This window comes from Varroa destructor, unplaced genomic scaffold (assembly GCF_002443255.2).
Source record: "Varroa destructor unplaced genomic scaffold, Vdes_3.0 BEIS01000006.1, whole genome shotgun sequence".
NCBI lineage: Eukaryota > Metazoa > Arthropoda > Arachnida > Mesostigmata > Varroidae > Varroa > Varroa destructor.
In genome coordinates this window covers 22,382,355-22,397,194 of record NW_019211459.1, presented here as the reverse complement: position 1 = coordinate 22,397,194, position 14,840 = coordinate 22,382,355, and the positions used below count along the sequence as shown (strand labels likewise).

The 14,840-nt window shown below is 45.6% G+C and overlaps 1 protein-coding gene across 1 annotated transcript in view; it reads left to right on the top strand.

Annotated features, from left to right (window-relative positions):
- The window catches only part of ds (dachsous cadherin-related 1), a 68,380-nt gene extending 54,099 nt beyond the window's left edge, over positions 1 to 14,281 (top strand). Inside the window, exons 4-9 of the mRNA XM_022812417.2 lie at positions 3,857 to 4,090; positions 4,737 to 5,173; positions 5,380 to 5,565; positions 5,759 to 6,039; positions 6,246 to 6,616; positions 6,896 to 14,281. Coding sequence (XP_022668152.1) covers positions 3,857 to 4,090; positions 4,737 to 5,173; positions 5,380 to 5,565; positions 5,759 to 6,039; positions 6,246 to 6,616; positions 6,896 to 13,221 — 7,835 coding nt within the window. The 3' untranslated portion in view covers positions 13,222 to 14,281. The remainder of the gene's footprint in view (positions 1 to 3,856; positions 4,091 to 4,736; positions 5,174 to 5,379; positions 5,566 to 5,758; positions 6,040 to 6,245; positions 6,617 to 6,895) is intronic.
- Positions 14,282 to 14,840: the final 559 nt, after the last annotated feature.

Here is a 14,840-nt window from a genome sequence, read left to right as displayed (position 1 = left end):
CTGATCTAAATAGACGTTGACCGTACTTCTGAGACGTGTGCGATGACACAAACGATTGTTTCTTTCAAGGGGGCAACAAACCGAAAAACGGTTGGTGTCTACAAGATAAACGACTCCTGGTTATGTGCTATTTTACCACGGCGAGACAGAGTCTTCGAGCTGGCAGTTTGGTTTGCGTTTGCCCGCAGCAGTGAATGACCAAACTATCGTGTAACTCCCAGAGATATCCACAGTAATTTCGAACCGTCGGTAAATTTCAATAAAGACCAAAGATCTAGCCCGAAAGACGGATCTGATTAAGCTTACGACTTCGTAAATAAGGCAGATTGTTTGTGATTGAATCCCGTTAAACTTCGCAAATTGAACTAATATGTGAGAAAATTAAGTTTAGATACTTTCAAAAACAGCTTTGAAGACCGCCACTGCCCGGGACAAGTGCGCACATTTCCCATTCGAACAGACCCCCACCTCGTCCATCTATTTGGTGCTCCTTTGTTCCCATTTCGCACATCTCCCCTTAGTTCCTATTCAATGCGCACAATTGAGTTTCCGTCACAACTGTCAAAACGTTAGTCTTCTATATTTTTGCAATGAGAATCTCATGTTGTCCTGTGGCTTTTTATACTGAATACTTGTTTTTTTTTTTTATCTTTTGGCAAGCGTCTTGAGCAAATGTATTACTTACCTTCTACTCGATGACGCGAGGCATCTCTGACTCGGCGTATTCGAATTGATTGAAATGCAAATGTTATTCAACTGTGATCTGGACATCTGTACACGCATAAGTGCGGCGTGCGTTTAGCTCAGACAGGGCGAAAACACAAAATGGACGACGACCAGAAGTATCAAAAACATCGCGCGTCTTAGCCATAGAGGTAAGGCCGGGCGTTGGAAGATAGAAGGAAAACGGCAAGACAAAGCGAACGCAATTTACATAAGCCGAAGGATTACCATCTGGAAGCGTGGTCAAGCGGAGCCCGAGGATGGAGTCCGGCATAACTTCACACTTCGATACATTTATAATGTTTGTACAGACTTCTTTGCAACTACCGGTCCTGTTGATACTATATCATGTAAAGGGGATTATATGGTGACTAGAAGATCTAGTTTACAAATAATGCCTTGTCAACTGATTCTCCATCATAATGGTGGCTTTTTCAAAGCACTTTAAATTATGTACATATTTTTGTGCGTAGCGCGTATGAACGCAACACAGAAGTACACGGAATTTTCCTGGTACCTTCTTGGTGATCTCGTCTGCTGATTACCGTTTGCTTAAGAAACAGGTAATCTGAGTCTTCTTGTTATTTGCTCTGAAGCGTTTCCAGTCATTTTTGGATCTCTCCAACAAATCTTTATATACATATATATACAACTTATCTATACAACTTATCTACATTGGAACACTCGTAGTGAGCTACCTGTTGATGGCTATTAATATATAATAATTATTCTCTCACACCAACGTATCGTGCATAGTACAATTTTATTCTTGTGTGCTTATTGTAGTCCCTTTTGTCTATATAATTGTTTGCTAGATAAGCCGGCATTTCATATGACGGAAAGATCCTTTATCAAGATTAATTACCTTTCTACATAGTAGTAACAGTATTACTTCACATCCCTGCCTGTTTCTACTCTTCGACTTGAGAAGATAACGAAAAATCACGAAATAAAAAATATATCAAACGAACGAGTCCTCGCTCGTTAATCCCGCTCACTTTGAGACTCTAGAAACCAACGGCACTGCCAGTGGCGACAGTTGACGCCAGTCAAGTTCCGCCAACACTTCAGAATGGCTCGCGTCGACAAGGTTTTCAAACCAAATCTCTGCTTGTTCTATGACTCAGTTGTCTCCTGTCGATTGCGCGACCTTTTCCCCTTCGGCTTCAATTTTTTGTAACCTGCAGCGACGACTTCTGCTCGACTTACGGCATTTTCTACCGTCTTCGTTATTGTTTATGTTGCTACTGCTGCTGTTGTTATTGTTGTTGTCGTCGTGCTTGTCCAATGCAGACGCTCTAATTTTATGACATACGATAGCCAGAAAAGCGGAGACACGACAGACAAGTGAAATACGTTTTATTTATCAGTCGAAACTGAACGGTCCAAGGCTACACGGATGCAATGAGACGAGATGCAGGAATAAAACTGAGTGTGTCTCTGCATAGAGGCAGCCACGAACGAACAAAGACCTAATACAGAATTCACTAAAGAACGTCAACCCCGGATAGTGAAGTGCGCTCAGATGATAACAGATTACAGGCGACCGATATGTGCGTGCCCACAAGAAGCCATTAACAAAAAGCCTAACCTATATAACCCTACGAGTCAATAGCGTTTCTTTACAAGCAGATCGACACAAATGACATCTGTTTCTACTCAAAACGACACGCATATATAACGCAGTACGTACGGCGGACGACCGTTTCATAGAAATAATAACGATACCTTCAAAATTCTTCAATGACAATATGGCTACGATCATGGACGGACCTTCGAGGTGCGAGTGTAACTCTGAGCCAGGTACTATTTTAAGAGGCAAGTTAAGTTCATACTGGCAGTAAGTGGACTGGCGGTCTGGAGCAGAATAATAAAATGCCCCTGAGGGTAAAAGACAGACGAGAGGCATATGGGCTGAGGAACGAAAGAACAGGTCCCAGGCGCAGGGCGCACAACGCGTAGTTTCAGCTCAAATCAAATGCAAGTTAAACAAGTCGGATAGCTCAGGTTAATTGGTAATATAGTTAAAGTGGATTTCGGCCATTTTGTTTGCGCAGTTCGACTGATAACATCTCATGCCGCTGTTGATGGCAGTAATAGCGACTGCTACGATGGACGCGATAGCCACTACTGACGGTGAGCTCGTATACTCCCTTTGCCTCTCGCAGACACGGGCATAAACTAAACGGCGACAATGACGACGACGACGAAAACAATGCCGACGGTTCCGCTAAATGTGAGGGTCGTCGTCTTTCGTCGTTTATTACCACCCGGCAGAGAATTATCTTTGAGTTACTTTGCTCGCTAGAGAGCGGCGAAGTCGACGGAGTCCACTATGGGCTATACAATTGCTAAAGATGCTTGCTTCTTCCGGGTCCAAGACGACCGTATGCCGTTGATCAAATGGCTGACAAGGCAGGTTAGTCGTTGGAGTTGACCGGTGCGGTTGACTTTTTTCTGATAACGATATAGAGCAGAGAAAATGCGCGGGCGTTACTCAATATGCTGACTCTGATCCCGAGCCATTGTTACGATCAGATATTCATTGATCGGCGCCTGATACACTTACATGAATCAAGTCGGCTTCGGCTAATTTTCAATGGATCGAAATTAAAAACAGATTGTTAAGTGATTTCCAGAGAGTGGTCACTCCTGCGAATACACAGAATGAATTCTGCGATGGCAGTCATGCTCGCACATGACCATGTGCGCACGTGTTGGTGCTTAGCAGAAAAGTTATTTCTATTTAAAGGATTTGATCTGTTTCATTACATCACTGCAGTCGAAACACGTAAGCTATAATATCACAAGTTTATTACGGTTACGGACAATTTTACGCTCTTTTGTAGATACCTCTCCTCTCATACTTCAAGCAAACGGAACATATTCCGTTGGGCAATCACTTCATCACAGAATATTCAGCTAAATAAAACAACATTGTATATATAAATGTATCTATTTAAAAGCGTTGGCTGCCAGTGATGTGTGCCTATTATCTCTTGCCACTCTTTTAACCGCAAACGAATCGCTGAAAAATACAATTCTCTGAAAACTAATCATAGAGCATACTATCAGTGCGTAGGACAAACGAGCCTATTTTGACTATTTTATCCTTTTTTAACTTTAACTTTAGGCGGCCTAAGTACGTCCACCGTAGTAAAAGTGCACGTCCTCGACATAAACGACCATCGACCAAAATTTCTACTCGACGAATACAATGTGTCCCTAAGTGAGTTCTTCGATCAAACGACGCAACCTATCGTTGTAGTTGTAGCCACTGATCGTGATACTGGACTCAACGGACGAGTCACCTACTCCATTGTTGAAGGAAACGCTCAGAAACGCTTTCGTATTGATCCTAGCACAGGTATGTAAAAAATCGTCCTTAGCTATTGTAAAAAACTAGTGCTCAATCGTACGAAGAATTTATTGCAGATCATTAATGTACTATGGTGACTACTATTATACTTAGTGTAATTTGAAGTCTAGCTATAGTAGGAATACACGATAATGACGTGTTTGCTTGCAAAGTCTAAAGATACGTGAGCTAGCCTAGGTTCGAAACCACGTTTCATCTTTGGCTCGAACGGGTCGCCTACCGCCTAAAATATGAAACAGCGCAGCCAAACGTAAAACACTTAATATATATAATACCAACCGGGTTAAGTTGACAAATGCTGTGCACAGCGGCTAGTTGGTCTCTAGTGCTGTAAGCTATACACAGACTTCGAATGGAAACAATAGTCGATAAACTTTCTTTCGTTGTAAGTTAAATTGTCTAATAAAAGCAAGAAGTCGTCTTTGGACTGTATCCTATATTACATATTGAGGTGTACCTTCTGATATCAGCATTACCCTTTTCTAACTTATGATATACCCTTACGCAGGCTGACGTTTAAAAATGATGTAGTGCCTAAAACAATAGCACTAGCTACCTTACGCACATATGAACGAATACCCTTATCGCACTACATATAGTCTCGTGTAAACATTGTATATGAACCTCATTACAGGCGGGATCTACATCACGTCAGCCTTACGCCGTAGCTCAGGTGGCATGACGCATCATCTTGTCGTGACAGCCCGGGACGGTCAGGGTGTCGAGGCCGAACGGCCTGCGCATGTCCACGTACATGTTAGTGTTATTGGAGCAATGTCATCAAATCAACAGAGGACACCGGTATTCGATGCGCCCCGATACGTTTTCCCTGTTCGTGAAGACGTGACACCTCACAGCGTCGTCGGCAATGTGATAGCTCGTGCTGCTGATCAAGGCTCTCATGGGGTGCGCTATGCGATTCGTTCGGGTAATGACCAGGGTTTGTTTACGATCGACCCTATTCGAGGGTTGATTTCAGTTGAAAAAACTCTCGATTTCGAGACCGCGGCGTCAGTCCTTCTAAATGTTCAAGCTGCCGCCGGTAACCCGCCGGCCTACGGGCATGCTCAAGTAAGTGGCACTATGGTTTCCATGCGACTAAAAGTAACCAGGCCAATAATTCAGGACCAGAACGAACATTATTGAATCATTCATATACTGTGGTTACACTTAATATTTTAATGAATAAAAACTTTTGGCAAAGCTTTTAGAAATGTCTTTTTTTTCCAGAACATTGCAGAATAATGTTTTTTGCCATTTAACTGTTCCTATTTCAGGTCAACATTTCAATCGAAGATGTAAACGACAACAACCCGTGTTTCGAAAGTTCCGAAGTGAGGATATCTGTAGCCGAAAATACAAGTCTAAGTAGCCCATTATATTCGGCTCACGCTGAAGACGCTGATTCCGGTGAAAATGGCCGAGTTACTTATGCTCTTGCTGAGGAATCTGACAGCTTTAAGGTTTTTTTTTTAAATTTATTTCGTCTGTCTTGGAAACTAGTTATTATATTTATTATAGGATGTTTTATGTGCTGAGTCCCACCCTACGTATTCCTTCCATGAAAAGCTTGAATTATGCTTGTTTCCTGTTGTTAATTTATCTATTATTGTTCATCAAGTTTCAAAAATGCGTTTGGCTATCTTCTTGGTACAGGTAGTCGCTCGAACAGGCGCCATCATGCTCAAGCGTAGTCTTGACTATGAGTTGCGTCAACAGTATCGCTTGATTTTGGTCGCACGAGATGGCGGACAGCCTACGCGGACGGGGAACACGACGATCATCGTCGAAGTTCAGGATGTCAATGATAACGCGCCTGTATTCGAACACGAATCCTACCGGGTCACGATTGACGAGAGCCTTCAGTTAGACGAGCATTTCCTACAGGTGGTTGCTGCCGATTCAGATAGTGGAAATAACGCCCGCATTACATATAGGTAGGTATCAAAACATTCATTTTGGTAGGTACCTTCTCGTTACTTCGGTGACAACCCAACTTTATTTCTTTAGACCATTAGGGTGGTTCTGTCCGTCTAGAGATCTCAACATCTGCCTCTAACGGTCTGTAGGAGCAAGCAAAATAAGGCCCGTGATATTTCCATCTGTATACATACAATTCGTACCTTTATTCGGTCTGTTATAGGCTCGTGGAGACAGAGTCTGGTGGTACGATTTCTCCACGGTTTGGTATATCACCAAACACCGGTCAAATATTCCTTCGGCAACGATTAGATCGAGAGTCAGAAGAATCGTACGAGCTGAGCGTTGAAGCAGTCGATAACGGAAGTCCTTCATTGTCGGCTCAGGCGCTCGTTCACGTGACCATTAGCGATGCGAACGACAACGAACCTCAATTCCTTAGGGACTCATTTGAATTCGCCGTTGAAGAGAACGCCGAACCTGGACGAAGGGCCGGTGAAGCGCAGGCCGTTGACAAGGATCTCGGCGATAATGCTGCACTTCGATACGTTTTACTTTCTTGTGATAATGAGTTCTACATCAATCCAGCATCTGGTACGCAGAACAGTGATTTTCCATTTTAAAAAATCCAATTATAAAACGTCTTGCGGCGGAAGGCGTCGTTAATTCGTGAATAATTGTTTTTTACCGCAACGTTTGAATTTGTGCACTTGGAAGCCTGCACAAATTTCTGTTTCACCTTCTCTCGCTCTCTATATGATATAAGCCTCTACACTACTAGTCAACATTGTACTGAACTTCACGGCAGTGTTTACCTACATTATTCAATCTCTAACTGGGCACCGGCTTGACTATTTTTATGATTGTCCGTAGGAGAAATGTTCACCAAAATGCGTTTGGATAGGGAGAAACGCTCGAGCTACGAGTGCGTTGTAGAAGCTCGTGACCAAGGCTCAACACCGAAGAGTTCCCGGGTAAGCGTTCGAATCCGTGTCCTCGACAAAAATGACAACGCGCCACAATTCATCGATAATCAAGAGACCGATTTCAGTGTTCGAGAAGAACAACCGGCCGGTTCCGAGGTGGCTCACGTACGGGCAACAGACTCGGATGAAGGGGCAAACGCTGAAATTGTTTACGAAATCGAGGCGACGGGTGCTCCATCCGACGGAGCCCAACTCTTCAGCGTCAACAGTGATGGACTCATTAGGACGAAAAGTGTCCTTGATCACGAACAACAGGACATGTACACCCTGCGCGTAGTTGCTAAGGATATGGGCTCACCATCACTCGAGGCAAAACTCGATCTCACCATTAAAGTGCAAGACGTCAACGACAACCAGCCGTCATTTTTCAGTTCAACAATCAGCTTCACAATTCAGGAAGGCCTACCGCCAGGCCGTGAGGTCGGCGTTGTGGAGGCTTTTGACCAGGACAAAGGACAAAACGGGTTGATAACCTATACCATCGTCAGTGGCAATCCTTTCAATACATTCAGTATCGACCGTTCAAACGGAGTGCTCTATACCAACGTCGAGATCGACTTCGAGCGTACGCCCGACTTCGCGCTCCAAGTGAGCGCTAGTGACAATAACGTTATGGACTCACGAGGCTCGGTAATTAATGTCAACATTCGTGTGGAAGATGTTAACGACAACGCGCCCAAATTCGCAACTGACCCAATCGTCTTCTCTGTGAGTGAAAGCGCTTCTCCTGGAAGTGTTCTCACGACAATTACGGCTCGAGACGAAGATAGCGGTTTGAATGGTGAGGTGCGCTATTCAATTGCTGAAGCAGGCCCGGGCAAACAAACGTTTACAATCGACCCCGTCTCAGGCGCTGTGACTCTGATTGAGCCCTTAGACTACGAAAAACAACCTCAATATGTTTTCGTAGTGAAAGCCCAGGACCAGGCTCGAGATATGGAATCTCAACTGAGCAGCAAAGCGACCATAACACTGCTCGTTGAAGACGAAAACGACAATTCACCTGAGATAGTATCGAAAAATTATGTCGAGGTTCTAGAGGACGAGGACGTTGGCGCAGTTGTTACGACAATCCTAGCCAGCGATCGGGATTCACGTGAAAACGGACGCATTACGTTTCGGATTCAGAGTGGAGATATTCATGGAAACTTCCATTTGGACGAAAACACTGGTCGATTAACCATAGCTCGTCGCCTTGACCGTGAATTAACGCAGGAAATTGTGCTGAATATCACCGCAAGAGATAATGGCCGCTCTAGACGCTACACCGTTCAATCACTTCGCGTGAAGATTCGCGATGTAAACGACTGTGCGCCGATGTTTGTTCAACGATCGTACTATGTCAATGTTACCGAAACCAAGCCTATTGGAAGCACTCTGCTTCGGGTGTCGACAAAAGACAACGACGTGTCCGGTGGCTCGAACGTCACGTATACGCTGCACCAGGATCCTTCGATTCCGTTCACCGTCGACGCAATTACTGGTGAAGTCCGCATCACCGCAGTTCTGGATCGAGAACAATGCGATCGCTACAATTTGACAATATTCACGGATGACGGTGCAACTCCGGTGGCACATTTCGATTCGGCCAATTTAATTATCGATGTTCTCGACGCTAATGATCATGCACCGGACTTTGGAGAGAGCTGTTATCCTCTGTATATTCCCGAGAATCGAGGGCTATCTGTGATTCATCGGCTGCACGCGAACGACCGCGACGCAGGACAGAATGGCGACGTAATCTATAATATTGCCGAAGGCAACGACGGAAACATGTTCGCCATCGACCCATACTCCGGCAGTTTGAGTTGTAAGGGTCTCGATCGTGAGACGCTGCCGGTTTACCGACTCACCATCCATGCTCAAGATCAAGGAGTGCCGCCAAAAATTGGCCGCTGCAATCTTGAAGTGCACGTGCTCGACCAAAATGACAACGATCCTCAGTTCGAACATAGCGAATACAGTGCTCAGGTGAAAGAGGATGCGGAGATCGGGACCGAAGTTCTTATGGTAAAGGCGCATGACATCGACGAGGGGGCTAATGGCAAGGTAACCTACTCGTTGATTAATGCGACTGGTGTGCCGTTTGGCATTGACAGTGAGACGGGGCACATCCTAACTACTGGCCATTTCGATCGAGAACACGAACAAAGCTACACGCTCGAGGTTCGCGCATCCGATAACGGGGCCTATGAATCACGATTTCATTCGGCAACGGTACACATCGCTATCACAGACGCAAACGACCACAAGCCCGTATTTATTCGATACCCATTCATTGCTGAAATCTCACCTGATGCCCCTATCGGCGCCAAGATCGAGCGAGTCGTGGCTGAAGACGATGACGACGGCCAGAACGCTGATGTTTCCTATACATTTAGCGAGCAAGGACTTCATAATAACCTCTTCAACATTGATCCATACTCTGGCCAGGTTACGTTAGTTCAGAGCGTGTACAACTACAATGGCAAGGTCCTTCACGTCGAGATCGTGGCTAGCGACCGTGGCGAAGTACCGAAATCTTCACTGGGCGTCCTTGAAGTTCACGTGGGCAAAACCTCACACCACCAAGAGCTTCACTTCGAGCAGGAAAAGTATGCAGCCTACATTTTGGAGAATCCCAATTATGGTGCGGAAATCACCACTATAAGAGCGTTCAATGATCTTATGAGCTCGCAGGACATTACCTACTCGTTCGATAGTGACTCGGACGAATTTTCGATCAATCATAGCACGGGCGTCGTGCGAGTGAACAATTCGCTCAAACTCAACTATAAACAACAGCAGGCAATTACCACAATCGTAATCGCGAAGAGCATCCGCAACGGGGAACCGAGTTATGGCTATGCCCGTCTACAGGTGAACCTTCGTGATAAGAACGACAATACGCCGCGGTTCTCGCAAACTCACTATGTCGCATCGGTGGCCGAAGGCAATCGACGGGGTGAAGTTGTCGTGCAGCTGTCCGCTATTGATGAGGATGAGGAACATGGTAATGGTCATGTGATGTACCACATTGTGGACGGCAATCACGACAATGCCTTCGCCGTCGATACTTCTAGCCCCGGTGTGATTCGAACGAACATCGTGTTGGACAGAGAAATCCGCGACACGTATACGCTGACGGTAATCGCAACTGATGAAGGGTTGCCACCGTTGACCGGCACGACGACCGTGCACGTATCGGTGGTGGATGTCAATGATAACCAGCCCGTTTTTCCCCCGTACGATCCGCTTAAAGTTCGTGAAGATAAACTGGTAGGGGGGGTCGTTTCGGTGATCACAGCGAACGATGTTGATGCACATCCGGCGCTCGTATACAACCTGCGAAACTCTGATAACACGTTTACAATCGACGCGTTCTCGGGTCAGCTGACGCTGGCGAGGCAACTGGACTTCGAGACGCAGACGAATTACTCCGTAACAGTAATGGCGACCGATGGTGCACACACGGCAGAGACGACGGTATCTGTAATCGTTCTCGATGTTAATGACCATGCTCCGAAATTCAATGAATCGGCGTACACGGCGATGCTGAGCTCAAGTAGTGGGGGAGTCATTCTTACGGTAAACGCTACAGACGCTGACTTGTCGGACAATAATCGTGTCACATACAAGATTCGGCCAAAGTGTGAATTCCTCAAGATCAATCGGAAAACAGGGGAAATTTCACTTCGGGAGGGAGTGTCTCTAAAACCGAATGTCATTGCCTATCTCTCAGTCGTCGCAGAGGATGAGGGAAGCCCCTCGTTCAGTACGGCCGTGCCGCTGCGTATACAAACTTCGAGTCTTCTAGAAAAACCCTATAATTTCGCCGAGAAGAGTTATTCGGCTTCGATCCTCGAATCAGCGCCAATTGGCTCAACGGTGGCGAACCTCAGCACTGTCGATCTTCATAACGGTGCCAAGACTGCTGAGTCGAAGCTCTCGTTTGACATCTATGAGGGCAATGAAGATGGTCTTTTCGCAATCGACAGCAAGGGCAGGGTACAAACGGCTGGGCGACTTGATCGTGAAACGCAACGGCATTTTGAGCTTAAGGTTGTGGCTTTCCCGCACCGTAAACGCGAAATCATAAATGTCACCACGGTTCTGGCTGTCGATGTCAACGACGTGAATGATTCGCCTCCAGTATTTAGTAAGAGCCGCTACGAAATTTTATTGTCGGAGCTTACCCGGGTAGGCACTATGATTCTGCAAGTGGTCGCCATAGATAAGGATGCAGAAAGTGACGTTGCTTACGACATAACATCAGGGAATGAAAAGGGCCAGTTTGAAATTGGTAATCGTACCGGGAACATCGTGCTGCTCAAAGAACTCGACTTTGACGCCACGGAAGAATTCAGGTTTATAGTACGGGCCATCGATTTGCTAAATCCTGCGCTTGCTTCGCTTGTCGGCGTCTCAATAAAAGTTAAGGACGAAAACGACAACGCACCTGTATTTCCAGTGTCGCGTTACAATGAGTTCGTTCAAGAGTCAGCTCCTGTCGGAAGTGTGGTTTTCACTGCCCACGCTAGCGACAGGGATAAGGGCCGTTACGGCGCGCTTAATTACAGCATTTTAGAGGCCGACGCAAGAGACAAGTTTAGCATAAACGCTGAAAGCGGGCTAGTTACGACGAATGCGGTTTTTGATTTTGAAAGCAAAAAGCGGTACCATTTTACTGTAGTGGCCATCGATGCTGGCGGTAAGTACGCCCATGCCCAGGTTCAAGTTGACATCCAGGGCAAAGACGAGTATCCACCAGAGTTTCTCAAACCGGTGTACCATTTCACAGTTCCTGGAAATGCCCCGAAAGGCTATGGCGTCGGACGTGTTGAAGCAACCGACGTCGACGGAGGATCCGACGGTATTGTGTCATATTGGCTGCGATCACCAACCCAACCGAATTTCCAAGTGAACGCGACCACCGGAGTCATCTATGTCGTCGAGCCGATTTCCTCTCCGAAACGAGTTGTTGAAATAGCGCTGACCGTGGAAGCTGGTAGTGGTCGGACAAATTCGTTGACGAGCCTTACCACCGTACAGCTCACCGTCGACTTTTCTCTGAACGCCAGTCTTGTAACTGAGAATCTGTCAGAAAGCGGAGTGGCCGCGTGGATTTACGCGTTGCTAATACTTCTCGGCTTCGCCTTATTGATCCTGCTCAGCCTTATGCTCTTCTCCAAGTATCGCACTTTGTCAAAGGAAGCCAACAAACCTGAAGCTGCCCGCGGATTCGAAGATACCATAGATGCCATGGACGCACGCCGATATCCAAACCTCACGTACCCGCCACACTACAACGAGATTTCGCACTACGACACGCCTGACGAGGCCCACATGACGACGGGATACGACAAGAGATGCGTATCCAGCCGAAGTGCCGATGAAGACGATGAGATCCGCATGATCAATGAAGGCCGGATGCTTAACATGACGCATCGAGCCCACTGTGGCGGAGAGGATGCCACGAGCGTGATATCAGCTCAAAACACACAAGAGTATCTAGCGCGGCTTGGCATCTACACGGGCTCCGAAAAGAGCACTCAAGGAGACTATGCCAAGATCGAAGGTGGCGATTGCGACGGGATGTCTAATATCATCTACGAGAAACTCGATGACCTCGACGACCAAGCCGTACCACAGCGAGGACCTCCACCGGTTAAAATGCGTCAGCCACCTGTTGCCGGCTCTCTAAGTTCGATTGTGCACAGTGAAGAGGAAGTTGCCGGTTCGTACAACTGGGATTATTTGAACGACTGGAGCCCACAGTATCACAAATTGCCGAATCTCTTTGCAGAAATGGCTAAGATTAGTCCGGTAGTCGGTTCTGGGGGAGATTCTGGAGGCCCGTCTGGTCCACCACACCCGGGATACCCGATGACCGCACTGAGTTCGGGGGACTCGTCGAATGGATCTCGGCGTAGCGTGATTATTGAACGACTTCCGCCGACGCAACAGCGGCCGCCACCTCCACCGATGCCCCCAGCAGTCGTAGCTGCTGTGGCTAACTCCGCTATATCAACTAACATGGCCCCGTACCCAAGCGCAATGACCCCTAGCTTTGATCCTTGTCCACCACCGACGCGTTCATCGGAAGAACTCTCGCCTGTGTACGACGTATCGCTTATGGCGGGGCCACATGCGCACCGTATGTCGTTGCGTTCCATAGTAGGCAGCCGAGCAGCCACACTAACCCGAGCTGCGGAGAGCGATTCCGAATTGTAACATCAATTCTAACAATACCCAAAATTTAAATCTCTTTTATGTCAACGGATGGGCCCTAGATGGTTGCTGTCACACTTTTAGATGTTCGTCAATGAATACGGGAAATCGCAAAACAAAAACCTCTAGCTGATCTTACCCTGTTGAAGGAAGAGACGTTTCTACCGTAGTGTCCTGAAACATTCCATGAAACAAGGGCCATTATGTCATTTTATTTTGCCGCAAAACAAATGAAGATCTCTACACGGTTTTGATATTATAAGGCAGTGGACGAATTTGTAACTAATTGTATTAGTAGTAATAATAAAAGCGGATTCTGCAGCCAAATAGGGAGTGGAGGCAAAACCAGAAACGTGGGATAGGCAGAACAAGGCCCAATCACTGGCAGAGCAACGTATTTATTGTATATATGCGTGTGAGCGGGTAAGAAGAAGATAAGAAAGTGTTGAGAAAAACTTCGAAAATTGAATTAGAAGATTGACGAGAACGAACGAACGAACGAACCGATAGCCGTCACTCTATTTTTAGACGTATGTACATAAATGTACTTTCTTTTGTAAATAGGATCAGTAAGCAAACAGCATAAACACATACGAGATGCAATAAGCAGATTGTCTTTAACGAAATCCTTGGCGGAGTTCTCCTTGCGCCTATTGTTAAATCCCAATTTAACGAACAAATAGAAGTATACCTATATCTTGTAAATGTTATGTACAGTTGGACGGCAAAGGAAGACTTTCGAAGTGTGCGATTATGTGAAGGCTGCCGCTTGTAAAGATCAAACCATCAATTGTAGATATGGTACCGAAACTCATGGCGCACGAAGCAACGTCAACAAAGGATACGATTAACAAAATCAGGAAGACTCAAATAAATGCTATCCAATTTGTCCTCTGTACAAAGTTGCGCACAACGGGAAATGTTGATAACGAATTACGACAGTATAAATACTGCAGATAATATGATAAGTATGGCGGCGCGATTTCCCAATGTAAAATGACTCATTGATAATGTGCGTTTTTTTTTTGTCTAAATAAAAAAAAAGTTAAAATGTTCGCCACCATCCTCGATTCTGTTCATTTTTACATAGTGCACCCACCGCAAACATGTATTGTCGTTTTTGTGTTACTGGAATCAATCTTTTTAACGATTAAGAATTGTCCACGCCTACTTGATAAATGTTGGAATCGGTAAAACATGGGAACTTCAGGGTAAGTTTATGTGATACTGTGATCTATTTATCTATAGTGTATCGTAAGCCGACCGATGAGAACTTAGCCCTTGTATTCGATTACACATATTGAACGAAGAACTTTAAAGTACTGCTAACGAATAGTATTGTCAGTCCTTGAAGTTCATCGGCAGATGTACAATATCATTCGAACGTCGATACATTTTTATGAATCGCAAAAAAATTTACCTTGCCTATATGGGGTGAGGTCTTGTCCTGAAAATCGCTGAGCCTGTACCGCTTGGCAGAATAAATAATAGTAGGAAAAAAACATTGACTATTACTACTACCGCTGTTATAGTTAAGCTCAACGGTAGTAACAATATAGGCTTAGAGCTATGTTGCTTTTAGTATCTTCGTTTATTAAGCATGTGTTAATCAGGCTACGCTA